This window comes from Triplophysa dalaica, chromosome 5 (assembly GCF_015846415.1).
Source record: "Triplophysa dalaica isolate WHDGS20190420 chromosome 5, ASM1584641v1, whole genome shotgun sequence".
Taxonomy (NCBI): Eukaryota; Metazoa; Chordata; class Actinopteri; order Cypriniformes; family Nemacheilidae; genus Triplophysa; species Triplophysa dalaica.
Genome location: NC_079546.1, coordinates 14,003,407 through 14,016,327, shown reverse-complemented (window position 1 = coordinate 14,016,327; position 12,921 = coordinate 14,003,407). Strand labels below are relative to the sequence as shown.

General features: G+C 36.5%; 2 protein-coding genes across 2 annotated transcripts; one reads left to right on the top strand and one right to left on the bottom strand.

Moving 5' to 3' along the window:
- Positions 1–108: 108 nt before the first annotated feature.
- On the top strand, positions 109–4,490 carry alg12 (ALG12 alpha-1,6-mannosyltransferase). Its single transcript, XM_056747440.1, has 9 exons — positions 109–821; positions 1,047–1,179; positions 1,255–1,428; positions 1,519–1,713; positions 2,340–2,444; positions 2,667–2,889; positions 3,352–3,521; positions 3,601–3,676; positions 3,758–4,490. The coding sequence occupies exons 1-9, from the start codon at positions 630–632 to the stop codon at positions 3,996–3,998; spliced, it is 1,509 nt and encodes a 502-aa protein (XP_056603418.1). The 5' UTR covers positions 109–629; the 3' UTR covers positions 3,999–4,490.
- On the bottom strand, positions 4,399–10,993 carry zbed4 (zinc finger, BED-type containing 4). Its single transcript, XM_056747439.1, has 2 exons — positions 10,856–10,993; positions 4,399–9,137 (listed from the first exon to the last, which is right to left on the bottom strand). Exon 2 carries the CDS (start codon positions 8,950–8,952, stop codon positions 5,188–5,190), a length of 3,765 nt encoding a protein of 1,254 aa, XP_056603417.1. The 5' UTR covers positions 8,953–9,137; positions 10,856–10,993; the 3' UTR covers positions 4,399–5,187.
- Positions 10,994–12,921: the final 1,928 nt, after the last annotated feature.

Below are 12,921 nucleotides of genomic sequence, written 5' to 3'. Positions count from 1 at the left end.
ACGTCGCAATACACTTACGAAAAACACGTGTTGATAAAACGGTTACAAATTATGATTCACTATTACAAACATGACAAGATGCTTTATTGATATCAGCATACATGCCAACACTCGCGTTTTTTCAAGAAAGTCTCCTGTGTTTACTCTCTCGCCACTCTTTCGTCTTGTTCATTCTCTTGGGAAACGTTCGTTTATCGTTAACTCTCCCGATTAACTATATTCCTGTTGTTTTTACGGTAATTTTACACGAGTACCGTTCTACAAAAAGAAATTCGTCTCGAAAATTTCCATGAAATGGAAATTTGTTTTTAACCCAATAATCACAATCGACTCTGATTGGCCTTTTTATATAATCAATATGAAAAGTTACATATACCACGTGACTAGCATTGATTGTTCCGCTACCAGACGCTGTTTAGATTATAATTTACACATTAATTGTGATACTCATCACCGTTTACAATCAGTAAAATTTAAAACACACTGAATATATTTTCACTGAATATAATTTTTCTATATTATTCCTGCCCATTTAAAGATAGCTTCGTGGTCCTTAAGTCCCCCGTTGTATTTCTTGTTTTGGTTTTTGCCACTCCCCCAGCCTTTTTCGTTTCCTTAGCACAGTGCTCATGCGCCACTGCGCCAGCTTGGTCTATCATACAATGGCTCGAAAAGGATCATCAAATGGGCTTCCGCTTTTCGGTGTAATTGTCTGTATTGTTTATGTACATTTATTTACGTGCCCTTACACCAAAGTTGAGGAAAGTTTCAACTTACAAGCTATTCATGATATCCTATACCACCGATTCAATTTCGAAAAGGTAAGCTAATAAAACAACTGACTTGTTCTCTTTGATACATCTAAGTTCAAATGCATTAAACTTTCAGTGCACATAAAATATTATACGAACTACCACAGTATTATAAAAACACAGTTAGACTGTTACGTACATTAACTGTTTTGTAGTAAATGCCCAAAACGAAGATGGTAGCCCTACCATTAAAAATAAGGTATAATAAATTCTTTACTATTCCTGTCTTTACAGTATGATCATAATGAATTCCCTGGTGTGGTCCCACGTACGTTTCTTGGACCTCTATTCATATCAGTCCTAAGTGCACCAATTACATGTGTGCTTACCTTCCTTCAAGCTCCAAAACTTTACTCTCAGATTCTCGGTATGTATGCTATAATGCGCTAGCAGTTATAAAATAATACAATGGAATCATATCATCACAGCCCTTTGTGTTTAGTGCGAGGGGTTCTTGGACTATGTGTGATCATGGCTCTGTGGCAGATGCAGAAAGAGGTCAGGAGGCAGTTTGGGTCAATGGTGGCCAGTTTGTTCTGCTTTATCTCCACCACACAGTTCCATCTGATGTTCTACAGCACAAGAACACTCCCTAATGTGTTCGCTTTACCTATAGGTAGGTCATTTTAAAGTGTATGCTAAAATGCCGCCAAACTTTTGTTAATTTTAGAATGACCTTTCTCCTAACTGTGTTTTTATTGTCTAGTTCTGCTGGCATTTACATCCTGGATGGCTAAGAGGCATTGCCCCTTCATTTGGCTCTCTGCTTTGGTCATTATTGTTTTCCGCTTTGAACTGTGTCTCTTCCTTGGGCTGATGTTGTTGATATCGCTCCTAAGCAGGAAACTCAATTTTCTACTGTTGCTTTACCATGGCATACCTGCTGGCATGTTATTTTTGGGTCAGTGATGTTTTATTGTTATACACTATGTTTAGCTGTATACATGCACACACTCACACACATAAAACTTTACTTACTCCTATGCAATCACAGATTCATTGTTAGTTCTTATTTTAAACACAAAGTTTTATGTTTACAATATCTGTCAGTTTATGTATAAGTAAAAAAATCTATATGCCAAAATCCTCACACATCCATAATTAAAGTTATCCAAAGGGTTACTAAATGTCTTTCAAAGCAAAACAATTGTTTTGTCGAAAAACATATATATATTTTGAACATTTTAGTGAAATTAAAACCAAAACAAGCACATCCAAGCATGTTAAAAATATGACCGGAAGTTCATAACTTGATATTTTGGTGCATTTGGAAAAGCTATTATATGACACAACACACAGTCTTAAGTGAGATTTGAAATTATCGATGTGTTGCCATGTAAAGATGTATTGCTTGGGCTTTGCTTGTTGTTAGGAATATTTTCATTTAAAAAAATAAGTTAGGCTTAAGAAATCATGTACGTTTAATATAAATTAATAAATAGTTTTATTTTTTGTAAAATATTCCTATAGATAACTATGATGTTCTTTATAACTTTACATACACTAAAGTTTGTTTGTCTTTTGTAGGTCTAACTGTCACTATTGACACAATATTCTGGAACAAGCTACTCTGGCCTGAGGGTAAGGTACTCTGGTACAACACCATCCTGAATAAAAGCTCCAACTGGGGAATATCCTTTAACAAAAAAAGAATTTTAAGTTGAACCTCCATGGTATACAAAGAAAAATTATAGTGAAAGTGACCAGCATATATATGTATATATATATATTTAATGTTGTGCATGTTTAAGTTAACATGTTGAACATCATGATGCTGCATGAGAAAGTTTCTTGACAACATTTTAAATAAATGTATATGTTTTTATATTTCCTTGACTTCCTTTGTGGTTCAAACCTCTCCTTTTCTGTGGTACTTCTACTCTGCACTGCCGAGAGCTCTTGGCAGCACAATACTATTTATACCTGTTGGCCTATTGGACAGACGGACAAGAACACTGTTCATCCCAGCTGTAGGCTTCATTCTGCTGTACTCCATTTTACCCCATAAGGAGCTCCGTTTTATCATCTACACCTTCCCTGTGTTTAACATAATTGCTGCTCGTGGCTGCTCTTACATGTATGATTTTCACAAATTTTTATATTCTTGTCTGTTCTTCTCTTCCTTAAAATAATCCTTAACTAATGAAAATTGTCTGTTTTCCTGAAGGGTTTTTAAACAACATCCGCGATAATATAAGCCAGCTGAAAAACCTGTAGTAAACTACATTATAATCAGAACTTAGTCAGATATATTTACAGTTTGCTTAGTTATTCAAACACAAAACGGGATGAAAAGATGTTTAGATTTCAGTGACATGAGAAGCACTGCGTCTCTCTTCATTTTTCACACTTGAAGGCAGGGAGTGTAGAATAAAATCCTGTAGCTGTCAGTTCAGCGGAAATGTCTGGCTAATCAAAAAGCAGGAAGTAACTGTGCATATGGTCAATTGACACAGTTTATTTTTGCAAGCATTGTTTTAAAGTGGCAGTTGGAAAATTTTCACAAGCATTGTTTTACTTTCACTTCTGTTTGTTACAGTTTGAACAGTTGCCACAAGTCACGGATACATAAAATTTGCTCCGTAGTTGTGATAGGCCATTTGATGTTGAACGGAGTATACACAAGTATTTCTCTGTATGTTTCCTATTACAACTACCCAGGAGGGAAAGCAATGCAGGAGTTACATAGATTAAAGCCAGCAACAGCAGGTGTGTGGATTTGATTGTTTATTTATTATAATTTTGATATTTTGTCTGCAATTTCATTGTGTTGCTGCCTTTCACACAGATGTTTCATTACACATTGATGTACTTGCTGCACAAACTGGAGTCTCACGTTTTCTGGAACTTAATAGTAACTGGAGGTAAGTGTGAAAATCAAAATAATAAGTAGTCGCTTAATATATAAGAAGAATAAAATTATTTCTATCTGTTTCATTTCCTAGGTACAACAAGAGGGAATATTTGACCCTTGAGGATCCAATCATGAAAACATATTCACATCTTTTAATGGAAGCAAATGAAACAAAGATATTGTTGCTCAAAGATTCTTACAAGCCTTTGGTCTTTATTCCAGGATATGAAAGCCTTGAATTCGAGTTGTCCCATTTTCCACCTCTTCATATAAATCTTATCAAGAAGCTTATGGTTCTAGAAAGACTTGATACATTAAATAATCCCAATTAATGAAATGTGTACTTTTTAATTAATAGTAATACTACCTATAACATGAAAAAACATGTTAAAATGTATAAAAGAAAGGTTTGTCTTATTAGAAGGGGTTTATCTTGTGAAACCAAATCAAACAATCGCTTGTTACCTTTTCTTCTGCATTCCCAGCAACCTCTATAAGGTTTGTACAATGGTGTGGTCATTGATACCAACCGTTATAAATAATGTAATTAATTTCCATTTCATACTGCATTAAATACGTTTGGGTGTCTTTACTGTCATTAAACAAATTGTTTTCCCTCCACTTTTTGTTGGTTTGGGGTAAGATCTTTATATATTAATTTAATTTATTCAGATTATTTAAATATACTGAATCTGGTGACAACAATAACAAAAAAATGACAACTGAAGACACTTATTCAAAAGGGGTAAACCTTTTATTAATTAAAAAAGTTATGGTTCCAGTCTGAATGCTTCCTCATCAAATGATAAATCGCAAATTATAATTTATAAAATTTACAGTACATTTGTTTGTTTACGATCATAATTGTAAATAAAAATTCATTTGTGCTTAAAAGAAAAAATGCATTTTCCAACAGAGTTATCATGAAAGTACAGCATTATTTACATGATCTGTAAAAAAAACTTTTTCTAACAGTACCATTAGCCGAAATCACAATAAAATAATGAAATTAAATAAAATACATTTAAACATCTCAGTCACAGCATTTATATTGGACCATGTGTTCATAAACAGAATTCAGCATGTAGGTTTCATCTTACAAAATTATTTAAATCAGAAGACTGACTTACTTTGCACATCAGTTAATATTTACAGCATGTTGACCTGAAGTAGCTCATATAAGGCACAAAAAGAGACTGTACAAGAACTTGCCATATAAAAAAAATAATCAAATCAAATTACAGCAACATACAACAACTACCCCTATAGCTAGCTAATGCTTTTTCCCTGAAAACACTTCAACAGGAATGAGACAAACTCCAGTTATCACGTGTTACACAGTAGTACTCAAAGAATGCAGTATTTTATTCTGTTAATTTTCCGGGCGTAGTTTTGTATATGAACCCCTGATTTACAACCTTATATGTAAAATGTTATCTAAATGGGCTTTTTCAGAAAAATGTATTTGGTCCTTGGGCTTTACAAAGTTTAAGAAAATGCCTTGCAAATACAAATGTGTAATCAGTAATGAAAATATACCAACGGAAGGTTGACCTTTAAAAATAGGAGTCCTTCTAGATTTTCAAGCAATGGTCGTGATTGATTCAGGGCACAATTAAGACTAGATGTACTAAACAGTGTGTCTGCTGGTACAGTGCTGGGTGGACAACCCAGATAACGCACAGCTACTTTGGCAAGGTCAGGCCACGAAAACTTCTTCAGGTTCCAATAATCTAGGGGATCACAGCTCTGGTCAAGGATGTCTTCCTCCAAATATTCCGTCACAGCAACCTCTGATGACTTGGGTCTCTCCTCTGCCTTGATTTTCTGTCTTATATCATCCATAAGTGCCCAGAGGTTCTCTTTTTTGTTTGTGGCTGAGCCGTTTGTCGAAGCTGTTACCTCACTGTATCCATTAGACAGTGGAAGTTTAGTTTTTATGGAGGTAGATGTAGACAACTCCAGCTCTTGTATGAGGTCCTGCTTACACTGCTCTGCCTCTTCTTCAGTAAAGAGGGAGGTCTTATACCTAGGGTCCAACATGGTTGCCCATATGTACCTTGGGTCATGAAGTGTCTGAGACATTCTGGTCACCATAGATTCCTTTAAGGACTTTAGCATATTGTCAATGCCCATGGTTTCATCAAAAAGCATGTCTATCTTTCGATTGAGTATGTGAATCAGTGGAATGACCTGCCCTAGTGTTGCAGTGCGATTGCTCATCTCCCTGCAGGCAACCTCAAAAGGCTTAAGGGCACTGCAGACCGACTGCATGACTTCCCACTGGTCAGAGCTTATCAATTCCCTGAAATTACAATCTATTGACATCTCGTCAATGGCTTTTTTTTGCTCTACTAATCGCTCAAGCATGAAGAATGATGTCTTCCACTTAGAGGGAACATCCTGGACCAGCGGATTTTCAGGTAACTGGTAAGATATTTGCAATTCTGCCAACTTCTCCTTTGCTTTAGTAGAACGATGCACTCTCTCACAGATTTTTCTAGCAATACTTAGCAAGTTCTGTACCATCCTCTGACTTTTTATGGCTTCATTAACAATGAGGTCTATGTTGTGAACAAAACATTGCATGGTGTTTTGGTGACTGCTTGCTAAAATGCTTTCAATTGTTTGATTATCTGTTACAGTAAATCCAATTTTAAGGCCAGAGGATCCAATCCAGGTGTCCCAAAGATATTCAAGCTGCTTCTGTATGTTCTGAATATTGTAGTCACAGTCAATAGAAGAAACACCAAGGAGGGCTGAGCAGTGGAAATCCTGCCCCTGAGGCACAACTTCAGACTCAAATGTTACCCAGTGGGCTGTAAGAGTCAAGTACTCTTGAGTTTGACTGGTCACCCATACACTTGTAGTGAAATGGATGATTCCACCTTCAGCCTCTTTGAGATGGGTCAGAAGCACTTGTTTCACACTTTCATACATTTCTGGGATTGCAGTGCTGGTAAAGTAAGATGACGAAGGTAGAGAATACTGTGGTTGGAGATATTCTAGCAATCGGTTCAGGCCAACATTCTCAACTACAGTTGATGGCTGAAGATCCAGTGCAAGCATTTCTGCAATGAGTTTGGTGATTTTTTTGGCAATTGGGTGGCATTCACTAAATTTTTCTGCATTCTCCTCATACGTAGAAATGTCCATGAGCTCCTGCTTAACTTGAATTTCAGCAGATGACACATCACCTGAGATACTACTATTATTTTCAAGCACATTTCCATGAAACCTCTGCATATGCCTAAATAAACAACTTGTGCCTAAATTGGTTGTCTTTTTGCCCCTGCTAATTGTACGGCTACAGTGCATACAGACTACTTTTGTTGGGTCTGTAGAAGAAATAGAAAAGTGATTCCACAGCTTTGAAGTCTTTTTGCTGAAAACAGGCAGGGTGTGGGGTTTGTTCTCAATGACAGGGTGGTCTGTTGCATTTGTCAACATGTCGCCCTCTGCTACGGGAGTATTATGAGGTGACTGAGGTGAGGATACGCTGTCACTTGTGCTGTTTGGGGTCTTAAGGACATCAGGATGCCGTCTCATTAAATGCCTCATTAAACAGCTTGTACCGAAGTCCCCTCGTTTACCACGACTAATGACACAGGGACAGTATCGACACAACGCTTTGAGCTGGTCAACAGGAGAGACAATGAAATGATGCCATACCTCTGATTTGACCCGTTTCATTATTCTCTTGTTTTGTTGGAAAACTGAGCTTGGATCTTCTGATACACGATGCACTTCAGGATGCTTCTCGGGGGATGATAAAAGAGATATGTTTTCCCCCTTCAATCTAAAACAAGCATCAAGCGAGGACTCTTGTCCTGATTTATATGTAGCATCATTTGCCTCCTCCTCAACTGTAATATCTTCATTGGGCACTTCATCTGATATGGTTTCAGGGGGATATGTAGTACAAATTAACTCCTTTTTGACCTCTGTTGATTCCTGAACCTGTGTACGGGACAACATTGTTGGTGGAGTGGTGTAAGGCGGAGGAATGCTTGATCCCTGTCCATTTTCTTCAATAACTATATCTCGATGGGCCCGCCACATGTGGCGTATAAGGCAGCTTGTTCCCAAGTCTTTTCCATTTTTACCACGACTGAACTCATTCATGCAGTGAATACACACTGCTTTCGAACTGTCAGAAGGTGACAAATAAAAGTGTTTCCATACGGCGGAGCGTCGCCGAGAACTGGACGTTTTAGGGGCAGATCCATGACATTCGGTCCCTGTGTCCATGGCATTATCATTATGGTTGTTCAAGGAACGTGGGGATACAATTGTAGTTAAGTCACCCTTGGCCCCTTTTTCTGCTTTTGGTTTAACTTTTTGTAAAGAATCTTTGGGCACTAAATCTGTGGCCTCGTTTAAAGTTGCGGACAGTGGGGTAACACTGTCTATGGGGGGCTTGATGCTTACAGACAAGTCTCCATTGTTTGGTGGTGGTATTAAAGATGAGGAAGTATTGGAAGAATTATTTAACGAGTCACTGTCTTGCAGAAGAACAGTAGGGTGAGCCCTTCGCACATGCCTCATTAAACAACTAGTACTGAGGTCTTTCTCATTTTTACCCCGACTGAACTCCTTCATACAGTACATACAGATTGCTTTGGTACTATCACGTGGTGATATGAAAAAATGGTTCCAAGCAGGAGATTTTTTCCTAGGGTTAAGGGGACTTCTAATTGATGTTAGAAGGCTTTGTGTGACAGCATCCATTGCAACATCATAAAGGGTACTTGAGTACCCACTAAACAAGCTACCATAATCCTCATCATAACCTCTTGTTGCAAAAGGACCAAAGGCTCCATCAAAAGATGACTTTTCATCATCTTGAGTAATCTCACCCGTATCATTTGGCTCGGTTTTGATACTAACACTAGTTTCAATTTCAGATGAGTTATTTATTTCAGTGTTCTGGCTCTTATTTAAAATGGCTGTAGAGGTTTGAGAGTTATGGTTTTCTTCACAAGTTTCTACTGTTGAATCCACCATTGATGACCCATCAACCTGAGCAGATACACCTTCCTCTGTACCCTCCAAGAACACAAAAGAAGTGTCTTCATCCTGTGAGTCTTTGTGACTGGGAGGCAGTACTGCATCAAAAATCTCATGAGGAGTAATGCTGTATGATTTGAACACATAGCCATCTTTCCCCTCGATTTTTAAACAGGTTCCTTTGGCCTCTTTTTTTTTGACATTCTCTTTGGGACCATTGTGTTTCTGGCTTGCATTCTCATTCTTTTGTGACGGGCCGTCCTCCTCTACATCCATTATTGCAGAAATATTTTCTGCTGAGAAAGATAACTTTCTTTATTGAAAGGATCTTTTAAAGTGTTCACATATCATGGGTGTGGGTCTTTTAACTGTCCTCCATACAGATGTTTACATTACGCTTTTCCAGAGCCCACATGCTGCAAACATATTTATATCCATTTGGGACGAAATGCTTGTAGAATCTGCAAAATATGATGGGAACACAGAAACAGTATTGTGACAGTGTTTAAATGTTCATAATGCTTAAACTGAATATATATCATAAACAGGTTATATCAAGTGAATATATCATCTCGTACACTGTAAATGCAAAATCATAACAAATATAAGGAATAATAGTAATATTGTTTTCAGCCTAACATGGGTATTTTAACATTAAGAAAATAATTTGTTAACACTTTACTTAAAGCCTCTATGAATAAAGTATTATATAGGCTTATTAAAGGGTATGATGCATTATAATTGTTCATAATGTGTTGTTAAGTTTCTAATGCCATTTCAGCATCAAAGGCTATATTCATGGAAAACTAATATCTATACACAAGTCTGTCAATACAAATGTTGGGGGATGGACATTTTGGAACCCTCAATCAACCTATCCTGCACATCTTTGGGCTGTGGATAATGTAATACATTAAATGTTGTTGTAAAGAATTATAACCAATTTAAAAATTGTAAAGTGTAATAATGAATAGATACGTGTTATGAATAATTGTAACTACAGTTAAAACATTACAAGACCTTGCAATACATTATAAAATGCATAACAAGGCATAATTAATCAATTAAAACTTTTATCATGCATTATACATATGCTTTAAGTAAAGTTTTAACTCTGCATGAGGATTATAATGACATAAGCATTATGTATGACTAGTACACTACAAAATGAGTTTATACGTCAAAACGGACACATATCTATGTAAATTTAAGTAAAAGCTTGTGCATTTTGTAGTCTGCCAAACAATGTACAGTTCTTCTTAATGTTCTGGCTCTGAGATCAATAAACTACCCGCATATATGAGTTTGTTTATATTCTGTGATACTCAAAACAATGTTGAAATGTGAGAAATTAAATTAAATTTAGTCTGAACCTCAATATTTGATATAAACTGTATACTTTCTAGCTTTGTATTATGTATTAAAAACATATTATTTATGTTGTTCATTTTCCCTAGCTTCAGCTGTATTCCTACTTGTAAACATGGCTTGTTAAACCAAAATGACAAAATGTCGCTTTGGATAAAAGCGTTTGCTTAATGAATACGTGTTTATGTTACAAAGGACGGAATTTGTTTATAAAATAATTAAATGACATAATTTTTTCTTGGTTTTCAAGCTTTTATTACGGCTAACCATAACCGTCTATTTAAGCCGGAAAGTAGTAATTAAGAATAGATAGTGTTGTGTGCAAGGATAAACAAGGTTTATATTTTCAGTTTAAACAAATACACACTATCAAAACGAAGCTCCTTATCAGCACACGCTTTCTAGACCTCACGAGACAGGCACATGCTAGCGGCTACTTCATTAGCTCGTGGACAAAAACAACAGGAAGACACTTAACGTTTTCCTCCTTACATGTAACGTTAGATGAAAGTGAATCGCGTTAATTCGTAGTGATTTCCATCGGAATTAATCTGTTATCATTTCTTATGAAATCGAAATGCGTATGTGGATAGATTTAGTGTTAGCATAAAATGATTGAGGTTAGTGACACTTGGTGTGGTTGGGTTAGGCCACACAGGACATAAGCTGATGAAGCAGAACCGGATCTTGTTCTCACAAAACAGAGCAGCTCGTAGAACCAGCTCGGTCCCTGAATCGTAACCAAAATCATGCACATATCTTATTGAGACAACGTTAAGTACTCGATAAAGAATAGAAAAACATCACTCACCTTTGTGTCATGAGATTTACTTAAGTAAGTTTCGGTTGTGAAATGGTTAAATAAAGCGTATGATCCAGTGGGGTTATTGTGTTTGCTTTGTCTCCTGTGCCGTAAACAGTGCGCAGTGGTAGCGCCACACGGTGTCAGACGGAAGGAACGGGTTTCAGTGACGTAATAGAGGGTTTCCTTGTGGTGGGCGGGGTTAAGTAAACAAAACCATTCTATCTTGTTGTTTTATAATATATTAATCATGTCAATAACATATAGGCCAGGTTTCACTGACAAGGCTTATCTTAAGCCAGGACTATGTCTCGGTAAAATTAGGATATTTAATTCGCACTTTAAAAACATTACTTGTCTGCATCTTGATACAAAACAATGGCATTCATACATTTTTAGATATTTCAGGGCAAGTCATTTTAATTTCAGACAGCTAATGCCTTCATTTAAGTCCGGGACTAGGTTAAAGTGAAAATTCACCCAAAAAATAAGAATTGTGTCGTCATTTACTCACCTTCAAATTGTTTCAAATCTGTAAACATTTCTTTGTTCTGATGAACACAGAGAAAGATATTTGGAAGAATGCTTATAACAAGACTCCCATTGACTCCCATAGTAGGAAAAATTACTTAATATATTATTTTGTTCTGTTGATCACAAAAGACGACAATTTGAAGAAAGTTAGGAGATCAAAATGTTCTGGGGCACTTTTGACTACCATTGTATTTTGTGATACTATGGTTGTCAATGGTGAGCAAAATCTATCTAGTTATAAGCATTCTTCCAAATATCTTTCAATTTTAAGCCTTGTCTGAAACTGGGAAAAAAATTTTCATCTGATGCGCACACCTGACCCCCACTTAATGATATACAGTCTAATAATATAACTATTTTTATTTTATTTTATTTATATTTTTATTAATTTATTTATATTATCGTTCTGCTCTATAATAATAGTATTAAATAAACAATTTGTTGAATGGGTCCTGTAGTTTGGACACATAAAGAAACTATATGGGACATTGACCTCTAGTGGTTGAGATTGGTATAAAATTCGAAATATTGAAATTTAAAAAAGGTATTACACACTTTCTATTAAATAACCTTTGATATTTTTTTTATACAAGTCACATAAAAAATTGCTCCTGGAAATGCATCCTGAAACTGCAGCCTCCGGTTTTTGCAGGAATACCCTTCTCAGTTTACAAGATATTGATTTTGATTCTATAAATGGGACCCTTAAAATTAATTGGTTGCAATCCTTTTTAAACAACAACAATTTTGGGTTTCACAGTCCCAGGGAATTGTTTATTTTGAATTAGGAGGGATTGAATTTGTATTATGATGTGATTTCACTATTCAACGTCTCCCGATTAAATTATCCCAGTTTCATCAACAGGTCCTTTTATACTAGAAAAGGCTATCAAAGCAATAAGCCCCAAGAAGCCGTGGGTTACAGTGCATTTTAAAACAGCTAAGGGGCGTTGTTAGGCACGACGCGAAGCGGAAACGGCTTCGCGGGGTTTATTGCTTTTATAAAACGGTTAATCCATATGCTTAGTAAGGTTTCATGAAGTAAAACACCGCAAATATTATGTAATTATGATCAGGACAAATATGTAATTATGAAGCTATGATGACTTTCACCTTGATATTTTAGCGCGGATGTATACCTAGCTGAATTTGCACTGTACCGGGCGAGAACGAGATTTTTCAACTCGCGTCATTCGCGCCGCCTCATCATCTCATGACCATGGCTTCATCCGCGCGATTCGCGCCGCAAGTAGGTCTATCGCGTCTTTGCATTGACTTAACATGTAAATCACTCGCGTTTTACGCGCCATTCGCGTTTGGTCTGAACACAACATCATTTACTGTGATTTTACCGCATAAAACGTGACGTGCTAACATGGATGCATCTTTGAAGACGCCGGGTTGCTTCAGGGAAAATTTATTTTTAAGAAGCTTCCCAATGGAAACATCGACAAGACTAAGGTTGTTTGCACCTTGTGCAATGCGGAATTGGTTTTAAAAAAACTTTCTCTCAACAGGTAGGTGGTCTAGCTTTAGTTGAA